Source organism: Prinia subflava, chromosome 15, assembly GCF_021018805.1.
Source record: "Prinia subflava isolate CZ2003 ecotype Zambia chromosome 15, Cam_Psub_1.2, whole genome shotgun sequence".
In the NCBI taxonomy this organism is placed as follows: domain Eukaryota; kingdom Metazoa; phylum Chordata; class Aves; order Passeriformes; family Cisticolidae; genus Prinia; species Prinia subflava.
In genome coordinates, this window is record NC_086261.1 from 11,532,239 (window position 1) to 11,555,715 (window position 23,477).

General features: G+C 39.5%; 1 protein-coding gene across 3 annotated transcripts; it reads right to left on the bottom strand.

Moving 5' to 3' along the window:
• Positions 1-590: 590 nt before the first annotated feature.
• Positions 591-19,444, bottom strand: AP4E1 (adaptor related protein complex 4 subunit epsilon 1). Of its 3 annotated transcripts, none has more exons than XM_063412524.1 (21): positions 19,252-19,444; positions 18,822-18,893; positions 17,842-17,965; positions 17,255-17,328; positions 15,737-15,858; positions 14,789-14,948; positions 14,146-14,312; positions 13,489-13,562; positions 11,268-11,390; positions 11,070-11,179; positions 10,669-10,808; positions 9,296-9,408; positions 9,040-9,158; positions 8,041-8,343; positions 7,369-7,483; positions 6,872-7,007; positions 6,051-6,306; positions 4,754-5,332; positions 3,473-3,657; positions 2,621-2,778; positions 591-2,173 (listed from the first exon to the last, which is right to left on the bottom strand). In XM_063412524.1, exons 1-21 carry the CDS (start codon positions 19,411-19,413, stop codon positions 2,013-2,015), a joined length of 3,453 nt encoding a protein of 1,150 aa, XP_063268594.1. In that variant the 5' UTR covers positions 19,414-19,444; the 3' UTR covers positions 591-2,012. The 3 variants fall into 3 exon arrangements, with proteins under 3 accessions (XP_063268594.1, XP_063268595.1, XP_063268596.1); XM_063412525.1 differs by having other exon boundaries at positions 19,011-19,394; XM_063412526.1 differs by having other exon boundaries at positions 19,256-19,386.
• Positions 19,445-23,477: the final 4,033 nt, after the last annotated feature.

Sequence of the window (23,477 nt, forward strand, 5' to 3'; positions counted from 1 at the left end):
TGAATTTTATTAAATTGCAAGAAATGCAAGTATAGTGATAGATTCAGAACAGTGTTTGTTGGGCAATCCAAAAATAAAGACTGACACAGGTACAATGCCCTGCAAACTCCTTTAAGTGATGTTACCATAAAGCAATTAGAATCAGAATACTGACAGCTTAACATACACTATTCATACAGTGAAAAAGGTTACAGAGAACATTACATTAATAACAGAAGGCATTGTTGTCTTTGCAGTTCTTTAAACACCAGGACACAAAACATCTCCTTGCTGAAATAGTTTAAATGCATAGGCCACAAACAGATACTTGTATTAGAGTTCCAATGATTACAGAAGTCCAATTGCATAACACAAGTCTGATTTACCAGCAGAGAAATTGTCTGCTGGAAATTATTCCACTACAAATCAGTTTTCATTATATAAACTGTCTTCAAGTGCCAAGTAAACATTAAAGTATGCAGAACATTAAATATATTTACAGGTTCAGTGCACTTGAAATTCCTCAGTAAGAGGGTACTGAAACAACAATAAAAAAGGAAGTTTGCTTGGATGATTATACTTGTGATAACACAAGTAGCCTGATTTAAAAAAAATTGCTATCAGCACATTCACATTCTTACAATAGTTTCATGAATGTTTACCAAAACATCAGCACAATAAAATACTTTATTTTCCTTTACAACCAGTGCTTATCAGGTGAGAACCAGTAATGCTGAAATATAAGAGTGTCCTTGTTATTATTAAACACATGAAGGAGAGAATTCCACTGCAGAATCCCTTTATACCATGTCTGAACTGTGTGTACAATCTTGGATGCTTAAATAGAAAACATGACCTGCTAAAAATAATACTAACCAGTACTATTTTTCATTTAGCATCTAAATAAATTGAGATTGCTGGATTTTCAGGACTGTGAGGTTACTTCAGGAAGAGGAGACAATCTGCTCAGACATTTTCCATGTTTGCTGCTCTGATTTAATCCCTCATGCCTTGCTGCAGTTCCCAGCCATGCACACACAACACAACCACATCTCTGCAAGTCAGACATTTGATGAGTCATACTGAGGCTATAAATAATTAGAAGTAAAAATAAATGGAAGTTTTCCCCTTGTGAATTTTCATGCACAGGGATTTTGGCCAGATTAAATTTACAGGGTGGACTGGAAAGCAATGAACACGTTCACTGCCCAACAATCAAGGAGTGAACATGTCCACAGCCAAGTGCCCCCAGCTCAGTTAGCTCAGACCTGATCCACAGGGAACTTCACCTCAGACATGCACAAACACTCAGGGACTGTCACAGACCCCTATGGAAAGGGAATGAGACTGAAATATGGGTCAGGAAGAACTGCAGACAGGAACTAACCTGAAGGGCTTTAGATAATCCCCCAGGAGATGCTTCCAAACAATTTCATATGCCTGACTTCCATTAAAAACCTATTTAGATATTAACCCTTCCACAGTAAATATCAAAGATCATGGAAAGTTTTTTGCTCCCTAGAATCTTTTAACTGTTTCAAAACCATGCATTTGTTGCTACATAAGTTATTTTATATAACTACCAATATGGGTCTTGTTGCCAGCAGTGCTTAAAAATAGCTTTAGAAAAATTATCAAAATAAAATTAGATAACTGATCAAGTCTGACCTCATAATGGAAATATGTTTTCTTCAAAATCATATTTAAGTAGTTGCCATGAAGAATAAGTGTTGGCATCTATAAAAGCTGTGTAATAAAAATAAATACTTTCAGTCATTTACAACAAAATTAATATACATTTCACTTACACAGGTAACAATACTTTAATGTACTGTACAGTCCTGAGCATTATTGCAGGGGTAATTTAGGTCACCATTTCTCCCCAAGTCCACTTGGACATTGCCAGCTGGAAGAAAACTTTTAATACTTGAAGAAGCAGTATCTTTGTTTAGCTTTGGTAATTATCTATGCAACTGTATAAATCTTTGATTTGCTTTCACACACCAAATAAATTAAGGCAGGCACTATTGTTCTTAGGATTCCTCCATCACCTTCTGGCACTGATAGAGCAAACCATCTGGAAGGGCAGCACACGGGGATCTGAACCACAGGGCCAGCATGCCCGCGTGAGTGCGGCAGTGCAGCAGGCAGGGCACGGCCGGGAGCAGCTGGCAGGCCAGGATTCCCTCATTACCTGAGAGACCACAGGAAAAACAAAGTAACAATCAACAACTAAAAACTGCTAGAGCAGACTTCATAGAAAATGCATCCATGCAGACACTCGTGCGTGCTGTTTTCCCCTACTCTTACCCCTAACTCCACACCACAAATCACGCTCAGCTTCGTACTTGTCATGCAGCTTCATTCCCTTTTTGTCCTACCCAAAACTCTTCACAGTGCAAGTTCTCCTTTGTAAAATCCACTGTTTGCTGAATGCTTGCATCTTTCAATCACCTTCCCACAGACCCCTGAGTGAGGCAAACAAAGTCCATGGGACACCAGCCCCTTGTTTACCACGCTCCTAAACATTCCCTGCCTTAACCTGTAAGATTAAGATAACCTGTAAGATACTCTCTTCCATGCACTTGTTTTCCTGGGACAAATTATCCTGTGAGCAACCCTACAGTATAATTTCATTTACCTATAATGTCAACTTTGTGGAGTTTCAGCTTCTGTTGCAGTGTATCCAGGGCTGCTGAAAGGGAACCTTGGCGAGATGACATTTTTATATTCTGCTTCACATCATTGGAAAGGGACAACCACAGCTTCCCAAAGTCTTCTGTAGTCATTTCCATTGGCCTAAAAGGAAATTCATCACACTTCTTAGCCAAATAATATATATAAATCAGAATACCTTTGGTCTCAAAAAAACCCTTTATATGGAAGCAACTGGACAATAGAGCACAAAGGAAGTAAATACATATTAGTCTAATCAAACCCCTCCTCTTTTCAGCTTAACATTTAAAAAGGGTTTCTATTCCTTGCTTTAGATTTCTAAATTTAAAACAATTACTTTTTGAATTTCACTTCAAAAGAAAAGACTGTTGGACAAAGGACACTTGTTTTTTCCTACTCTTAAAATAAACGCAATGTTCAAAAATGAAAAGAACGAGCTTTCTTCTTCCTCTGCAAAAGTTGTCAACCTTTTCAGACAATGTTCTGGTCTCTGCACTCAAACCACTTGTTCCCTCTTGACATGTTTACATCATGCCATATTTTAAAGCATCATGTCCTTCTGTTCTCTGTTCTGTTAGCCTCCTCAAAAACAGTTACTGTCAATATTCTCTCTGCATTTGTACTTCTTGCTAGAACTCTACCCCTTTTTTGCAAGTGTAAAGTAACCCTTTATTATCTTTACCAGCCATCTCAGATTTGAATTAGCTTCTCAAGGTGAAGCTTTGTATTTTCACAATCAATACCCAAATCATCCTATCCTTGTCTAACACTAAGCTAAATACAAGTGTTTTTAAAAACTGCAGCTTATTTTATTTACCTGATGAAGTCCATCAGTGATAAAGTCACTGAAAATTCAAGGCGAGTTTCCATCTCTGCCTGGTAACTAACAGAGCCAGAAAGAATTGCCTGCGTACAGACTTTGCTCATCCTCACACATTTCTGGCAATGTTCCACACTTTGAGCTTCAATTACAGGAAACTGGGAGGTGGCACTCTCCAAAATCTATATAGTGTCATAAAAGGAATAAAGAATATAAGTCTTGCTGTCAAGTTGTGCGAGTGATTCAGATACAGCTATAAAACTGTGTGCCTTTTATTTCTGTTGATTTTTCTTGGTGTATTTGACAAGTGAACAGAGCTACCATTTCTCAGCCCTCATGAAGGATAAATCAATTATTAACACCTACAAACGTTCTATGAGAGGCACAGCACCAGTGAAACTGATCTCTGCCAGCTGGGTTCTCCCAGCTCCAAAGAACCTGAACTCCAAAGAACCTGAACCAAGAACCTGAATTCTGTAGCTCAGTCCCACCATAAACTAATAGACAAGCAAGCAGCATCACAAGGTACCTCAAGCTACATGTTAAAAGCAAGAAGTTGAGAAAACATCCCTAATAAAAAGGAGGATTTCGAGATTACTCAGTAGTCCCTGGCTCTCCAAAGAAAGTGGTAACAGAAATTCTATTCATGGTGGTGGTCTGGGTGGGAATTGAAGTGAATTACAAAAAAAATGTAGACAGGAGATGCTTCATTCTCTATAACTGCCAAGACAAGTTTGATTCAAGTCAGAAATGGAAAGGAAAGGGACTCCATAACCAATTAGCAGTTCCTTGATTAAATCAATTCTAAAAGAAACAATCCACTTGATTCTTTTTATGTGACTATCATTTGCTGAGTTGTTAAATAATCCTGTGCTTCTTGTAGCAAAATCTGTGGATAGTCATACCAATTGGCAATTCCTAAATATCTTTCCAAATATTTAAATGAAGTTTTAATTATGACTACAACATGCTTTTACCAATCATATTTAAATCCCTAAAGTAGCCAATGTAAAAAAATAAACTGATCAACCCCTCTGCATCCTCAACTAAATGCATGAGAGTGAACCATGACTAATGCCTTTGAAAACAAAATTGAAAGAAGTTTACATAAATTTGGTGTCAGGAAAGCATCATGTTTGCCTATCAGGTAAATACAAATAGGAAATACTTTGGAAAAAGGCATGGCTACCACATTAAACCAAACACTCCACAGTTAAATGCAAGCATAAAGCAAGAAGTTCCAAGTGAATTTAAAATGCAATGGAAACAGTTTCTTACCTGAAAGTGTTCTGTTTCTTCAAACACTAAGTTCACAGCTTGAAGTGCAGAAGTGGTTTTATTTGAAACAAAAACAATGAGCAAGAGAGAGTCATCTGTCCACACCTTACATAAATGCAGAGCTAAGGCATCACTCTGACAAAGCCCCACTCCTTCAGAGTGAGGAAGCCCTTCAAGTTCTTCTGGTAAGGAAGGGACCAATGGTGTTTCACTGGCACTTTCACATTGAGCACTTGGAGAAGGCTGAAAAATTTCAATATTACTATCAGCAAACAAAGATGACTGTGACAGCCTGTTAGCTGAAAGTCTGTCATCCAGCACAGATTTTCTGAGGGACTGAGGTGTTTCAAATGCTAAATTGTCTTCTACAATATCTGAAGAAGAAGGGGAGGCTTTCCTTAACCTTGTGTGCATAATTCCCTCAGAGTCTTCCACATTAATAGGAACTGTATCAAGTAAGGGACCAAAATCTGAAGCAGCACTGTTTTGGAAGTTTGATGCCTCCTCACTGAACTGCTGAGCTTCATTTGTCTTTGATTTCCTTTTGAACTTCTGAGTAGCTGTGTCTGCTTTGCCCATCTGAAAAGGAAAGGAAAAAAAAAGGGTGGAAAAGTTCCTAGCAACCAGCTGTGTTACTGTTAATACCATGCAACAGTGAGGAAGGACCAAGGATCAAAACAGATGACTAATACACACAGATTCCAAACATTTTAATGGATCCAGGGGTTTGCTGTATCTCTTACAGAGTACTAAATTAGCTCATGATGCAAGAATGACTCTAGATTCTCTTAAACTAAAAGCTCTTATTAAAGACTAAGCAAAGGCAGTTTCTGGTTAACCAGTGCTAAGTGACAAGATTTGAGCTGGCTAATATGATGCCAGTCTTCAAAATATTACCTAATAGTGAATTCTTTTATGTTCCACATACTACATTATATAAATTAAAAATGGTCTTGACATAGGGTGTCAAATTCTAGCCTTACATCCAAAATGAATGGTGACAGCTCTGCAAGGAACAGTTGTTCAGGAAAACTGACACTAAAACTTGGAGCACAACATGTAAACAGAGGAAAGTTCTAGTTACCAAAGCAGATCTGCCTCAGAGGTTGCTTCATCAAACTGTTTCATGTTTCAATAAAATATCACACTGCAAAAGCAATTCTCAATAGTTTTTCAATGACTTGGGGGGAAGTTTGTCTTATCACTAATTTGATCTCCATTTGCACGTAAGTATCTATAATTTTAAATAAGACCACATGTCAAGTTTAAACTGTTAAGTCTCAAAAGAATCACTTACCAGGCTGACAGCAGCACTTGATCCCAACCCAATGAACAAAGTTGATGCTAACTGCTGCTTCTCCTTGTCCCCCTCAGACAGGCTGGCACCTTGGTCAGGCTGCAAGGCTGGAGGCTCCCCCACCTGCCCTGCCAATAAGCTGCCACAAGGCACTGGTTGTGACTCGTTTCCTTTCCCTGTTTTGTTTTCTTTCTTTGGAAGGTAACCTTCTTTCCCCCACAGCTTGCGTACTCCCTCAAGCTTCAGGGTATTTGTCCTAAAAAGACAAATAAAACAAAGCAGGATCAGCCACGTGAGCATAAAAACATGCCAACACTCAAACACCATTCACTACTTTGGCCCTTTGATAGACCAAAGTGAGCAGTAAAATACAAAGATTCTGGAAAGATTTCCTGCATACCAGTTTAGCACAGTATAAATGAAGTTAGAACTTCTATGAAATTGTGGATATGGAATTAATGTGTAGTGCACCAAAATAAAAGGAGCATTTTAAACTGCAAACCTTAGCCTCACTTCTATCTTTCAGAAAAAGAAAGATGGCAGAAGAAAGTAAACGATGTAATCATCAGGCAGTCCTGTCCCAATTTTACTGCATTACCTCCCACCTAAACTGCAGACTGTGAAGAAAGTGGGAGGGTCTGACCACATCAGCTGTTTCCCTGGTTATTACACAGATGCCACCTCCTGATTTTCTTATGTGATTGAGGTTTCCAAGTTCAGCTGCATTCTTTCTAGTCCCATGCAATGAAGCAACAAAGACCCACGACACTGACAAGAACAGAAGCTTAAGTGCACTTCACTTCAAACACAAATTAACTCACTCTTTGTGCCCCATCTCAGCACTATTCCCAGATGTGTCAGAGCCAAAAGATAAACCAGTGGGGGACTGCCTGCCAGTGACACCGGATGAGGACACACTTGAAGCAAAGGACAGTCCATAAGGTTCAAAATTCAGAGCTGCAAGACAGACAATTTTAAAATTACAAGGAGGCATAAAAAAAGGTAAGAATGAAATCTATTTTCTGAAAATAGATATAGCCCTGTACTGCTGGACTTCTCAGGCTTTCACTTTAATAGTCCCCATAAATTTCAAATCCTACAGAACCAGCAAGGATTACAGTAAGACGTTCTCACCTGCAGAACAATCTATATAAATCAGCTAGACAGAACTAATACTTCAGTTGAACTTAGCTCTTGTCTACAGACAAGAGCTGCATTAAGATACTATTATTTTAAGAAGATAAATTAACTGTACACCTAAATTGTTAACATTTATCAGGTAATTTACCAGTATTAAATAAATGCAGTAAACTGTCACCTTTTTCCTGAGAAAGTTTCTCTTCTTGTCTCTGGTGTCGAGGTTTATAAGGTGCTGCACCATGACCAAGTCCCTCAGCCACAAACCCATCCAGAAAAGATAAGGAAGCATCTACCTACACAGGATTAAAAGGAATGAAAAGCAATGAAAACACTTGCTCTGTGTGAGCCTGATGTTACCAGAAGAATATTGTGTCTTATCAACAAATCAGGATCTTCATGTCACATCTCCCATATCTACAGTTAAGATGCTATATGGACACAATCTTTTCCATCATTTACTGTGGAAATTTCATGGTCAAAATCAGTAGTTTTTAAATAGGAGGCAAACCCTTGAAATTCAAAGTACTGTCTCAATAAAGCAGGCCTACCTCATCCTTGAAAAAACAAAAGACAACTAAAAATAAATCGGTGTATGAAATGACAATTTTGCAAAAAGCTACTGCAGCCTACTTAACTAGACCACCATGGTTCTTTACCTTTCAGTACAGAAATACAGTACTATGATTCATCCCATATGCCTGAAAAGTGCTTCTGAAAACTCACTTTAAGCAGACTTACACCAATGAGAACTGCAAATACCATTCAATTTGAAAACACCTTTTCACCAAAATATTCGTCCCCCCTGAACTACAAAGAGGTTCATGAAAAACACACATGGCATGTGTCTTACCACCAGGTCACTGCAACTAGCATCAAATGGAAGCAAGCTTTTCATCAGTGCTTTGTCTTCACACAGATGCTTCAATTCAAAGGCATATTGTCTCAGGCATGTATCCAGAGAGCTGCTGAGTTCTTGGATTAGTTCATCCACTGTTTTTGAGCAGGAGGTGTGTGATGCTATCTTGGTGACTGCAGCCATTATCCACGCTTTAGTTTCAGAAGTAACAAAAGTCTTCTTCAGCAGGCGGTGCAGCTTTGTCAAAATAACTTCTGGATCAACATCTGTAACAAGACTGAAATATTCTCCCAACACCTATTCACAAAGAACAGACAAAATATGCATTTAGGGCAGTGCTTTCAGTTTTGAAATTAGAATATAGTACTAAACAGCAACACAATAAAATCCACCTCACATTCAAGAAACTATTATTTAAACATGTTCCAAGTTATTTCTTCACTACATTGTGTTTTATATTTCAAAGGGTTGAAGTGACCTTTGTGTTTACCTCAATAGACTCTAACTTTTGGCTTTTTAAAAATCAAATAACTGTCTTGAAAAGAAACCTAAACATAACTAGGCCCTGACAAAATACCATTTTCTCAAACTGCAGCCTCTCCCTTGGGTGGGAGCTGAAGCTTCCCCAAGTATCAGATAACACCAGCACAGCACTTGGCAATCATTTGCAGGGCTACAAGAGCATTTCACAGCCACATCTGGCTAGTTTGGATGAAGACAGAAAAGCTGTCAGTATGCAGTCAGATTCAGGTGGCTGCTAAGCCATTCCAACAGTCACCTCCCTTAGAGGGAGCAAGTCAGCTTTTCCACAAACCCCAAATTAATAGTCCTCAGTCACCAAAGAGGTCACTAAAACAGATTTAAGCATGTTAGCTTGACTTCAAGTAAAAATGACCAAAAATTACAGTTTAATAAATATTTATTAAAAAGATTATTGCCTTTGACAGCTTCCTGAAATCTGTGTAAGGAATTCTGACCGTGTGTCTACCTTACCCAGCTCATGACTTGAAGGAATTTCTGTGGATACAATTTATCTTCCTCCTCAAGTAATGCTAAATAAGACTGTACTGCATACATCCGTAGCTGATGATCTTCTTTTCCATCATCAAATCCTAGACAGAAAACAGCACAGCTCCTGAAACACATATAATATATCCTACCAAATATTTCAAAGTACATTTTAAGAAAAGAAAACAAACCCAGATTATTAAGGAATATGTCTAATTCTTCAGAGCCTGTGGGGAGTTACCTTCAGCCAAGAGCCTCAGAAAGTTGTTTGGGATATCAGAATGCACAACATCGCCTCCAACAGAGAACACAGCATTCATGGTCTGGATGAACCACTCATTGTTAGGGGCATACGTGTCCACGTGTTAAGGAATGAAATGCTAAGGCATAACTTTGTCCTTCTTATCGAGTGTACTTCCTAAGGAATGCCCATCAGGATCTCCCCAGTAAGCTGGGGATCTGATGGGCAAATATCAGCTCCATCTAAATAAAGAGGGAATATTCCTCAATCTTTTAGAAAGTGTTTCCTGTAAAGGTCATGAAAACTGGTGGTCAGTTAGAAAAGTCTTAAGCCACTGCTCTGTTGAGCAAGTTGAGTTTATGCAGGCCTTACACAATAGGAAGAGATATGTTCACATTTGTCCTGCTCTGTTTTAAGCTCTCACTTGTCGTGTGCTAGGCTTCCAGATAATCTTTTGCTTACCCAGCATGACTTGATCAAGTATAAAAAACCAGTTCTTTTCAGCAGTGCTTTGCTGTTTATTTACCAATTTCACAAAAAACATTTTGAAGCCCTTCACAGAAATCCTCACTGTTTTTTTTTTTAGTATTAACTTTTGATCAGCCTTTGCTAACTTTGAAAGTTGGCTTTTGCCTCCTCTCAGACAAGTCCTGAAAACACACAGTTAATGAAAGGAAATTTTTACCAGTACAGAATTTCAGTGTTATCACATTAGTTCTTGCATACTGCGGGACAAGAGAGCTTTTTTTAATACACTACTCCATGCCAAGCACTGCATAAACAGGATGATAAGGCTGTTATCAAGAGCTTACAACTCAAGTAATCAAACAAAAACACACAGAGAAATCAGGCAGTGGTAAGTCTAACAGTAATGCCAGTCATAAGCCAAATCCCTACTCATCACTTTCATCTTCTACAACATTTTTAAAAAATCTTTTATTTATTTCTATCAAAGTGTGCTTTTCTTAAAATCCATACACTGATGAAGAGTTCTACCAGGGAAGATCAGTTTCAAATTATAGACCAGCACTCCAACTAGCACTGAGATATCTCTATGCAGTGGTATAAGGCTTCAAAGTTTGAATTTAAAGCACAAGGTTTTAATGCTAAATTCCAAACCCAAAATTTGTGTGCAATTGAGTTTCTCTAAGTGAAATAGAAGAAACACTGCAGTAACTTTTGTATGTGCTTTCTTTTGCATACTTCCTTTGCATTTGAAAGGCTGGAAAGCACAGCTCTAACACTTCCTACTTCACAAGCTCATGGAAGATGCTTTGATGGGTATCAATGCTACAGGTGCCTGAGCTCTGACTTCAAAGTTTCAAAAAAACAAAAGGATATTTCTCAGCTAGTTCAGAAAAATAAAAGGATATTTCTCAGCTAGTTCTGCTATTTTGCCACCTAAGTTGATGATAGCATATTCTTCTTTGCTTTCTTTTAAGTAGTCAAGCATCTTCTGGACTATGACAACTACATTCTGCCCATTTGTAATCCTATAGAGAAGCTCTAAAGTCTGAAAGAGAAAGCACAAAAAATTAATTGGTTCTGATGACTCAAAAAATGAAGCAGGCAGACAGCAGCTTTAGAACACCAAATTGAGCAACTATTCTTAAATGAAATACACTGCTTATCTACACAGCTTGTCACATTAATACTGTTTGTAACTGCTCTCTCACAATTATGGAAACATGACATTTTTACACTACTCATTTTACAAAACTCACCACCCACCTTAACAATTAACTTAAATTCTGACAATTAGAAAATCACTGACCTCCCTTTTAATAATGGGATCTGGATGGTCCAGACATTCAATTATTGTCATCTGGTGCTGAAGTGCCAGATTTGGATCCTGCTGGATAACATAGGTCAGAGCCTTTAAACCTGGAATGTAAATGATTGCAAGTGATGCGAGGCAATGCTACCACTATGCCCAAACTAAAGACACAGTAATGAAATCAGGCATGCTTACCTAAGTATTTCAAATTAATTTTGGGTGACAAAACAAATTTTCCAATGCACTTGGCAGCCTTTTCAAGTAATTCAGATTTGGGATAAATGGTATAAATTGTTTGGACACATTCAAATAAGATGGCTGCAGGAAGAGAAAACACATAATTAATGTGTATTGAATACTTCAATAATCCAAAAAATTTTAACAAATAAACAAGCTCAGTGTTCCTCAAGGACTGCAGTGCTGTCCCACTCCCACTGAATCTAACCAGACAGTACCATCTGACATAAGGAAAAGCAGGTAAATGTCTATCTCCTTTAGTACATACATGTTTTAAGTAGCCCCTGCCATTGCGCATACAACTTTCTGTCCTTACAGTTCTTCCAACCTTGAAGTCTCCTACAGCTGCTCAAGGCACTGGACTGGGACAGTCTTCAGAAAGCCAATAAACAACTATAAAGGATTTGAGACTAATTATTTTTGACAACTTGTACCATTTCTTAGCTACTACCAACAGCTAAAATCATCCCAAGAATATTCTTGGAAAAAAAAATGAAAAATCAAAACACAAAACAGAAAAAAACCAACAGCTTTGTACAGTTGTTTGAGAAAAGTCTAGAATTAAACTCAACAATACATAAAAAATAATTTTATGGCAACAATTTGGGCAAAGATTCAGACCAAGTTAGCCTCCCAAATTACTCAGGGCTTAAAATCAGGATGTAATTTTCAGTTGTTCTTGTAATTCAGTCACTAACTGACCTATTCAATAGACAACCTCCTCTCTTCCTTAGCCATTACAAACTAAATCTGAGAAAGACTAGCACACAACAAAACTGTCTGCAAGGAATATGCCATAACCAATGACTTTTTAAAAGAAAGAGCAATCACTCAGAATTACATTTTACTTTTGTCAGGGATTATTAACCATAGTTTTATAAAATACTTGCCATAGGTGAACAAAACTACATACCTAAATTCTATGTCCTTGTACAAATCATAATGAACTGCTCACTTTGTCTCTTTCAGTGCTCAAAACAAATTTAATGTTTAACTCTTGGCAAATGCAAATAGTCTGTATTAAAAGTCAACACACCTCCCAATAACTTGTGTGTTCCTGCCTAAAAGGACAGAATCAATCGGCTGAATACTCTAAACACTTGACAGATGCTTTCTTATTTATTATTTACTAAAAGAGATTTATTATTTACTAAAAGAGACTTCCCTAAAGTTCCCCTTTGTGTGGAAGTGAAGCTTACACAATGCTTTACAACAAATGTATGATGTAGGTGTTACAACTACAGCTTTGAGCCATGTTCCTTTTTTGTTTTACCCCTCACTGTTTTTTTAAGGAAGTCTCAAATTTCTTTCCATTCCGTTAGCACTGGGACTTTGGCACATCTGCAGGGCTTTATTTAACAATAAAAAACCTGGGGTGGTAGGGTTTTTTAGGAGTAAAACAGCTCCTAAAGTAGAGTTCCAGAGCATCAGAACAGGGATTTGGGGGAGGTATTAAGACCTGGAGAGGAGAAGACAAACTAAAAAGACAAATAAATTGCTCAATCTTTTAGTAGGAAAAAAGTTAACAATGCAACTATTCCTTTTGCTTTGTAGTAGGAACAAAAGCAGCTTTCTCTATGGAGAAGACCATGAACTTCTATCAAAATGAACCTCGTGCTATGTTTTAGAAATTTTCAATTGAGACTTGTGCCAAAGACTTCCTTTCACAGGCAGCACTGTCACTGAGCTCTGGAGGTGTAATGTTCATTAACTGTGCCCAGAGGAGAAGCTCTCCACAGCTGCAGAGAACTGACACTGTCCTTGAGCTCTATTGCCTTTCTCAGGGCAGTGAAGATGGAAGCATTTCTAACACAGAGATGTAGCAGCAGGATTTTCTTTTATTGCTTATTTCAACTGAAGCAATGTCCAATAAAAGCCTTCAGGAAGCAGCTGACTTTCTGTATTTAAGGGCAAGGTCAATGCAAATACAGGATAAAGGCTTTTGAGCCAAATAGAATTCCCTGTATACAGATGTGTTTTACTTCAGTGATAAATAATTTCTGTTGTTCAGCAATGCATCACTTGTGGTACTATTTACTAGTTGGACACATAAGAATACAATTAATGTTATGACTATAATTAGATTTTTCAAAAGTACTGTGTAAATATTTTAGCACAATCAACTACTCATTTCCTATGTTTTCAAATACTGATAATTACATAAAATAACCTTACCCACCATATGTAATATTATGATTAATCTCTGCTCTTCTTACAGATTCATCTAAAACATCATACATCAATTCACTTGTCCTGTTTAAGAAAATATTTACAATTAATTGCAGCACTGATAAGCATGTAGTCTTATTCTGCCAAACAGTTCAAAGCTATTATTGAAACCTGTAACACATTATTCATATTCACAAATTCCCTTCACCACAGCACAGCTCTATAACGTGATCCTAAATGGCATTTATCAGGATACTTGAAACTTTCAAAAGAAACATTTGCCATACTATAAGAATAAAAACACTTCCCTTGCTGCTTGCATAAATAGAAAGGTCAATAGGAAAAGGATCACAGACAACTAGGTCCTAACAAAATGGCAGCATTTTTTAAAAATAGCTTTACTCCAGATTTTCACTGTCATTTGGTAACGTTGTAATAGAAGTCCCAGTAAAATTACATTTTAATCATATTGCACAACAATCAATTGTTTAGACAATCCAGAAGCTAATAAAAGTACTTTTGCAGAAATCAATCTGCTCACTGTCTTGGTTAAAAGCAAATGTGCAAGAATGTCAACACTGAAAGTCTCTTACAGTCTGCAAGGTTTAGGCTGTTACTGTACTCTTTGTACCTTCAAATTATCAGTCACAGAGAAAAATCTGGTTACCTTGGATCATCTTTTCCCAACAGCCCAAAAATCCTTAAAAGCTGAATTTGTAGCCATGGTGCTGGCACGCTGTGATAGTTGAAATCAGCAGAGAGCTTTCCTCCCACCACCTGCTTCAGGATAGTCACAAAACTCCCAGTCAAGTCCTTGTATCCAGATGAGTTTTCCTATACAATGAAAATTGAATACAATTCAAATATTTCAATACAGCAACTCAAAAGTAAAAACAATCCACAGCTTGAGTAAGATCAAAATACCTGAACTGATGGCATCAGTTCTTTAAATCAGACTTCTGCTCTCAACCCTCAGCACCCCTAAGCTCTTCACTTCAAGCCTACCCTCTTGTCTCACACATTTGCACACAGAGCAGGTGTAACACACAAGGAAATTTCCCTTTAACCCATTGTAGGACTTAGATCCTCTAGCTCAGGACCCAGCAATGCTGAGCATTCAGACCCTGCAAGAAGTGGATCTGTTCAGCTAAAGAGAACTGGCTGAAACAAATGAAACACATGACCACATAAATTAACTTTCATAACTGCTACAAGTGAGTTTTTTCTGCAAGACCTTTGTAGAGCACACTGTGTATTAAAAATAAAAAAAAATCTCCCAAATTCAGTTGTGCTTCTAGTTCTTTGCCTACCTTAATCATTTGCAGATAAATATGCAAAGAAGCAGCCATGACTCCAGCATCCCTGTCACATAAAGCCTTCCGGAACTTATCATGGATGTGCTGGACTTGATTAGGAGCAATGAGATAGAATTTATACAAAGCTTGAACAGCTTTTCTTCGGATGATTTCCCTGAAATGAGATTTACACTTAACAAAACAAGTGTACTTTAAGTACTTGACTTTACAAGAAAACCTGCCAGACGCCAGAATATCATGATTTGTAGAGACGAGACCCTGTGTTTTACCATATTGGTAACAAATGACTTTGTAAATACCCCCTAAGTGAGGAAGTGACAAAGCCAGCTCTAAAGTTTAGCAGGGATGGATGTCAGATGGATGATTTAAACAATATCCATAAAATAAAAAATAAAATAGGCCCTGATTCATCTGCTGTGATCATAAATGCAGCTCCAAAAAAATACCTGTCTAGAAGAATTAATTCATTCTGCAATTCCCTTTCTAATCAATCAATAATTACAGCATTTTTCTCTATTTATGGGATATATTAAACTACAATTCAAACAAATCAAGGGTATCCACAGATACACCTTTATCAGTTTCTCTAAAGAGCTGTATGAAAAAAGTATCAGTGAAGTTGAAGGATCTGGATCTGTTTCCCCACCTACTCTACAAACACTTCTTCATGCATATTGGTTAAAAGGACTCCAGCAAATAAATTCAATTACATTTACCTATCCATGCTGACTATGAAAAAAATTGCTATCTATTCAATACTCAGTCAAGTTGCAAATAAATGAGACAAGAATCCAAGAAAAAACACAAGGAGAGGATTAATTTCTAAAGGTGAAGACTAGAAAAGACCAACTGCGAGAGGAAACACCAGCTTACTAAAACTACCTACAAAATTAAATTATTCAGCTGTACAAGGCCATTTGAAGTCCTGCAATGAATACATACTTAGAATGCTGAAGCTTGTCTTCTATTAGGGGCAGAACAGCTGGAATCATCTCCCGTGGAAAGATCTGGCTGACAACAGTCAATGCCATGCACACCTCTACAAGATTAGTGCTCTGCAAGTCCTGTTACAGAAAAGATAGGTAATTAATTCTTAGACTTTTAAGTTCTGCACAGACATCCCCACATCTTTCACAAGCAGGCTGGACCTACCCCTCCTCGAGAGCCCCCACAGCCAGCACCCTGCTCGTGCCTGAGAGGAGCCAGCTCCCACTGAGCTCAACAGGCTGCAGGGGGAACAGGCAGCTCCTCACACTCCTCATTTGAAATAAGAAATTTTTATTTTAAATGTGTGCAACATTAACACATAGAGCTACAATCAATTTTTGTTTACTGAAATGACTGCAATAATATGTTGAGTCCCTATCTGGATCAGGCAGATTAGTCACTTCCCACAGAATTCAGTAGTACTCTCTCTGCTGCTTTTGATCTAGCCAAAAGAATTAAAAAAATGTGCAAGCTCAATAATACTGCCAATTACCTATCTGTACACTTAAATATTACCTACTTCCTAAGAAGCTAATGCAAATCACAAGTAACATTCTACAAAACTAACAATCTCAGTCTCTCTTAAATAAAATTAAATATACTAGGTATATTTACTGTATATACACTGTAACCTTAAACCAAAAAAAACAGTGGGTGAATTTATGAAGACTACAATTATATTTCAAAACAAATTATATGTGTGGGATTTCCAGCTGATGTAACTTGTTCATCTCTCCCAGATAAGTTTCAGTCCTTATTTTGGTTTAGCTCTTTGTGAGTTTCAAGCCATCTTTTTAAATATAATAAACCAGTTTTCAATCACAGCAATAAAACAAGCATCACTTCCAATCTATAATTTCTGGGACTTTGGCCTACTGCAGTATAAAAGTAAACACTACACAGAAAGAATTATAGTAAGTCATAATTCCTCCATGTAAGAGACAGCAGTAAGAGATTTTCAGTGGCACTTCAAAATGTATTTCCATTTTCTGTCAAAGTTATCAGATGAGCTCAGAGAAGGCAACAAACACTTGCCATCAGCTAAAAGCCAAAGCTAACATTGCAACATGCATGCATGGCTTCTCCTGGAATTGGGAAAGTAAACAATTGGTACATTTATAAAGTTAAGTTTATGGTGTATATCCTCTGAAAAAACGTTTAAAATATGGCTTCAAGAGCAAGAACATCAAGATCAAATTAAAAAGGCAGGGAGAGTCATTTCAGATTGTCTTTGCTAATCAAAGAAACAGCAACTTTAAGAAAGGAATATAGAAGTAATTAGATGGTGTGTGACACAACAGGAAAAATTGGTCCAAGTTTTTCATCCCACAGCACCTCACACCAAGTTCCAGTCAAAACTCTCTGTTCAAGCAGGTCTTCTTCCCCACTGGCTCATCTCCTGGCACATGGGAACAGCCTCTCCTGTGCCTGGAAGATTTCATTTTATTTTATTTTTTTTCCAAAACACTATACCTTCACAACTGTGTTCACAAGTAGAAGTAGCAGTTCATGATTTTCATGTAGAAATAGAGAAACTGCCAAGTAACCTATAAAAGAAAGCAGCCTTCATTACTATTTTCAAGGAATAAGAAACTTTATTACAGAAATTTTAAGACTGTAACACAAGAAGAGTTGATTCAAACAGCTACAAAAACCCAACAAAAAAAAAACTTGTTGGATAACAGTTGCTCACATTTTAAATATCAAGATTCTCTTTTTCCAGGCAAATCAATTACATTTAGAGTTGCAGTAAAGCTCAACAAATAACAGCTAAGAATTCATAAGTTGTGAGAAATAAGAGACATGACAATATTTTTACAGCTGAAGAACTGATAATTAAAAATAAATTCATTTCCCCTGCCTTCTGTGCTGCAATCACACACAGAGCACCTCACAAGCTAAGGATTTAGATCATTTCAAAAGGTAACAGACTGTGAAACAAGACCAAGAAAGCAGAGAAACATTCAAGTAGGTTGTATTTGACATGAATTATAAATCCTGGAAAAATTTAAAACTGGGAGTTTGAGTTCATTATAAAGGCTACAGCTCCATGCACATACCAACTCTCTTCTCCAGAAGATTCCCTTGCTGGGCAAGTTTGATTGCATGGATGTATCCAAAGGAAGACTCGTAGCCCAGCATTTCACAATAGATGAGTCTCACCATGCATTCTTTCATCAGTCTCTGAAATAGCAGAAACAAATAATTGAAGAGAAATTATTGAAATTTTTAATTCCAACATATTTTACGCTCTTCTTCACTGCTCTACCGAAACAGAGAACTTTATTTCACAGAAGCATGTCTATTCATGGATTTTCTAAAATCTCAGTATTCATAATTTTTTATTTGCCATGAACTTCTTCTGCAAAGCAGTATTAAATTTCTGCTAAAAAAGGCAGAACTCCCCCAATTCTACCCCTAAAAAAGTTCTTCATTAGCATGCATGTGATGAACAGTAAATTATCTATGACAACATAAAAAATGTTAATTAGCCGAAGCATTATGGTAATCACACTGTTAATACAAATTATTTTTTACCAATTACCCTGACTTCAGATGGTTTCTCACTACATGGGAAATAAAACTTAGTTTTTCCCTTCAAAAATCCTCATTCATAGGACTGATATATGTATTAATTAACTCAAACCAGAATACATCATCTCCTGAAACTCAGACATGACAATAGTGCATACGACAAAGCACAGCTTCTTATAGAGCACAAACTTATTGTAAGAACAATGTCAGCTGCTAAAAGCATTATTTGATGGAAGCAGTTCATCACCTTTTGCTGTCTGCGCTATTTCAGAAACTACAGAATGGCAGTAGGGTCATATCATTAGAGTTTATTCACATCAAGCAGAATCACAGTGTTCTCTCTATTTTAACCATGCTGCAAAACCTCATGTATGGTTTAATGCTGATGATTAAATATCTATAAAGCAGATAACCTGCACAACCACCTGTCATAAAGAGTGAGAACACTGCTGTCCTTCACCCTCGGTGTGCTGCTCCACAGCCTGCACCCATTAACAGAACTTACAAGGGTTGTGGTGGGGGCTGAAACTGTTGCTTTCAAACTGGTTAGTTCCTGCTGGATTAATTTTTCTTCTTCCTAGAAAAATTAAGTTTGTTTTAACCTCTCAGAGATTTCCACGGGCGGCATGTGAGCGAACACTCAGGGCAGACACGGTAGCGGCGGTGCCCCTCGCTGTCTCAGGGCACTGTGTACCTCGCTCCGGGCCGCTCGCCTCCAGCACAGCTCCAGCCGGGCCGCGCTTGCCCAGCCCGTGCCCCAGAGCAGCACAACGCGGCCACCCACAGACACGGGGAGTTTACCGGGGCGTTTACCGTGGGCAGCCCGACCCAGCCCCGCGGCCGAGGGGAGACGCCGCGCCCGGGGCCCCCAGCCCAGCCCCGCGCCGGCTCCCCCGGGGCGGGAAGGGAGAGGAGCTCGGCCCCGCAGCCCGTACGTGCTTGGAGGTGAGCGCCGTGATGCTCCGGATGAGGCTCCCGAGCCGGGAGGAGGCCGACACCCTGCCGGGGCCGCCGGCGCCGCCCGGGCCGGCGCCGGGGTCGTGCTGCCCCAGCAGCCCGGGCAGGGCGCTCAGCGTCCGCTCCACCACGTCGCTCATGCCGGCCCCAGCGCCCCCGGAAGAGACGGGCCCGGGCGGCCCTTTCCGGGGCGGGCCGGCAGGCGGTGCCGGCCGTGAGGGGCGGCACAGCCGGGCGAGGCGGAGCCGCTCCCCGGGCCCCGCCCGGCGCCGCGGCCGGGCCGGGAGGTGGAGCTGGAGCCCCGCGCTGGGAGCGGGGCAGCCCCTGCGGGTGTGGGGGGCTCGGAGCCATGGCCGGGCACGGAGCCGTGGGCACGGGGGCCACGGGGCCGCGGCCGGCAGCGCTGCCTTGAGGGAGCGCGGCCCGGGCCCGGCTGTGGCAGCAGGGCGGCCGGAGCGCCGGCCCGCCCGCGGGGCTGCCGGTGTCGGCATCACGGACAAAGACATTTCAGGGCGGGTTCGGAAGAGCAGCGTGTGGCAGCTTACCACAGAATCAGTTCGGTTCAGACCTCAGAGACCACTGAGTCCACCAAACACCACCGTGTCAACCAGACCACGGCCCTGAGAGCTACATCCAATTTTGCTTAAACCCTTCCAGGGACGGTGTCTTCACCACCTCCCTGGACATCCCATTCCAGTATCTAATCACCCTTTCTGTGAAGAAATTCTCCCGAATGTCCAATCTAAACCTCCCAATTATAAAAAAGTTATTCTTAAAGTATGGATGGGAACATCAGGAGGTCTGTCGTGCTGAGAGGCTTCCAGAGGGCTGATCCTGAGGTGATTCCCACAACCCTGGTAGCATTTTGCCCTCTTGGGAAGGTTTTCACCAGGTTTTTCACCATCTCCTACATACATCTGGATAGAAAAGCATGCTGAATTTCAAAGCTATAAGTTGATTTATTATCAGATAAAACAAAACCCCAATAGGAACAAAATGAGATCGCTATTTTTAAATGTATTAAAAGTGGGCATTTCCTTGAAGCTAAGATGAAAGAATGGACTGGTAGTTTTTAATGTTCACATTACAAAATGAGTTCATTAAGAATATCTCAGTTAAGAACTGTTCATGTAAAAACATGACTTTACATCGTAGAAACATGAAAAACTCGTAAGCTTTGCAGACCGAAAATGTAAGTTTAATAAGCATAGGAATAGCTGCTGGTAAAGTTGATGGAATTTGGATACATGCTCAAAATGCAATAGCTTTGACATTTTTACTTTATTTTTCGTGGTTCTAGAGTCTTAAATCCTTCTCTTTGCCTTAGGTGGTGTACAAATAAATGCTGAATGTAAAATGATTCATAGAGCACAAACCCTCAGGCTTGTGCATGGTTAATTGTTGATGATTGCATTGAAATCATGAGGACTATTCCTAGTGCACACATATGTGCAAAATACATGATTTATTGTCAGATGAGCATAGATACACCTAATGCCTTGCATAAAGATCACCAATAATTCTTCCAACCCTTTTTTTCCTTTTAAGCACTCTGTTATTTAGTATATCATTTGCATTATATGAGATAAAGTAGAAAAAGCAAATCCACAGAAGTAAGGAATGAATACCATCTAGGCATAAACTTGGCAAGGTGGCTTGTTGTGCCTTTCTCCTGCTTTCATCTGCCTTCTTTTTACATCAGCTGGAAGAAAAACTTTGAAGTGTGGTTATAAAACAACTGCAAAAATAACACTGAAAGGCTACATTTCAGTTATTTCTCTATGTTTCATATCAACTGCTCTCACCACATCAAGAAACATTCTAATTGTCATTCCTCTGAGTTCTCCTTGGCATCTGATAGGCAAGTGGTATTCTTTCTGGCTCATTTCACATTGCTGGAAATAAACAGTTCCAGAATAGAAAATGGGTTGATTGTGTATGAGCCAAAATAGAATCCAAAATAGAAGAGCTTGTGCTCTTCACTGTGTTGTCTCTGCACTGGGCAGAGGAGTGTGTTGTAGCAGATGATGTAAATGATGCCAAAGGAAACAGGTGTGATGAGAAACTAATGCAGCACTCTTGCCCAGGCATTTTTCTATGAGGATTAAACCTATTTTGTCACAATTAGCAGAGATTATGTATTATCTGTCACACAAGCTCACCAGGGCACCCCCGAGGAGCAGGGTGCCAGTGTGCCAAAGCAGAGGGGGCAGTGCCAGTGTGCTCTGTGCTCACAGCTGCAGCACGTGGCTGGCAGTGCCCATGAACTGGGAAAGGGTTTGTGTCTGCAGTTTTAGTGATGGCAGGTTTTGAATCCTCTTCTCTCCCCACCATCAGTCCCAGCCCCTGCCCTGTCCTTCTCATCATTCCTTGTTAGGGAGGCTTGCCAAAGCAGGAGACGCTTTAGCACTAGGGAATTGAACTGTATGGATCTGGGAAATAATATAGAAAAGATGTAACAGAAATAGAAACATTTGTCACATAAACAGAAGGATATCCTGCAAAATAAACACATTTAAACACAATTAGATATATCATTATAGCCAAAAAGCCATATGTAGACATATCACATAAACAGGCGTGTTTTTGAACTGCACCTTCTTCACGCTGTTGTCTCTAATTAGAGCTCATTTTCTGGTCTCACTGCTTTACAGACACCTTCCTTTCAGCAAGTTTAAAATATATTCACTGCTTTTGTACTGATCAGCACTTTTAACTGAATGAGAAATGTGTAGAGTCTTAGCAATGGATGCACATTTACAATGTGTTGTGGGAAACGTAGGAGTGGAATGGAAGTAAATACCAGGAAGGGTACCTGGAGAGAAAGTACACGTTTTTATTACATTGAGAACATTACACAGGCAATGAAGTGTTGAATCAATACCAGACTGGGATGGAATATAAAGCTACATTGAAGTAAGAATTGATATTTTGATTTTTCTTTATCAGCACTATTCAGTAGTTTTGAGGTTTCTGTTGCTATACATACACATCTAATGAAGATGGCAGGGGAGGAGGTTACTCTATGCTTCCTTGTGGAAGGTGCTTGTCTTCTGTGCTTGTAAAATGAGGGAAGGATCTGTTTATTATAATAGTTTTCCTTGTAGGTCACCAATCAATGTGTAAATAAGGCTGTTTTCTTCTTACATACAACTATGCTTAAAAGGTAATTCCTAACTCTGACTCAGCTCCAAGAATCGCCAAGCCTGGTGATAAGTGAGAATTCTGGATTCAGAATTCTCTACCAGTACATTTCTGGAAGTTATTTTCATTGCTCTGGATGTGGAAGACTATAGAAGTGAATCTGATGTAAACTAGAGCATCATTTTATCTAAATCATATGCAAAGGCTTGACTATGATATACAGTGGCTGCTAAGGGAAAAAAAATGCAATTCTTTTTAGTGCTTGTGCTTCAATTAATTATCATTCCCTTAGTTTTTTGTGTGTTCTTCACTGTTTATGCTATAGTACTGTGTATATATTCATTGATAAAGGAATGAACAGTTCGGCTGTGTTCCTGCTTTTCACTTGTGAAAGCATTGGTCCTTTTTATCTCTTCAAATAGAAGTTTTTAGCCATTTTTAGCAGTCCGCAAAAACTGACATTTCTGATGTTTAAGTATTTTCGTCTGCTCCCTGAATGTATGCATTCGTGACTACAGAATGAGGAGGTCTTTTTTTGAAGAACACTGTGATTCCTTTTGGAAGCAGCCTCTGTAGTTCTGAAAAGAGCTCCCGCTGCAATCCTTTGTTCTGCCGCGATCTGGTGAAAATGTCTTCCTCCAATCCCCAGGGATTTGTTGCTATTCTGTGTCTACACAGGGCTAAATTTTTATATTGAAAACGTTCAGAAATAGCTTACACGCTTATTGTCATTTGCGCTACCGCTTTTTGAAATCCTAAATTTTAAAGAGTAGGATGTGCTATAATTAAACTTTCCATGTCCTCTCTTTGTCGTAAAAAGACTCGCTGACGACTGTGCCTTTGCTGTGCAACTGAGCCCCGTGGAGCAGATACCAGGCAGTGGTTCCCAGGCCCCCCGAGCGGGACCGGCTCTCCCCTGACACCCAGCCCGGGTGCGCGGCAGCCTCCCGGGCCCGCTGGGTGCCGCCGCGGCCGTGCCCGCTCCGGAGCCGCCCCCGGCCCCCGGCGCTGCCCCCGGCCCCCGGCGCTGCCCGGCCGCGGAGCGAGGGGCCCGCGCATG

What these genes read in the sequence shown, in the direction of transcription:
- AP4E1 (XM_063412524.1), bottom strand. Translation starts at nt 19,413, where the DNA reads ATGAGCGACGTGGTGGAGCGGACGCTGAGCGCCCTGCCCGGGCTGCTG. An exon ending in GACAAGCTTCAGCATTCTAA is followed by an intron (nt 14,949 to 15,736) that starts GTATGTATTCAT and finishes ATCTCATTTCAG; the next exon opens with GGAAATCATCCGAAGAAAAG. An exon ending in TCACTGATGGACTTCATCAG is followed by an intron (nt 2,779 to 3,472) that starts GTAAATAAAATA and finishes ATTTCCTTTTAG; the next exon opens with GCCAATGGAAATGACTACAG.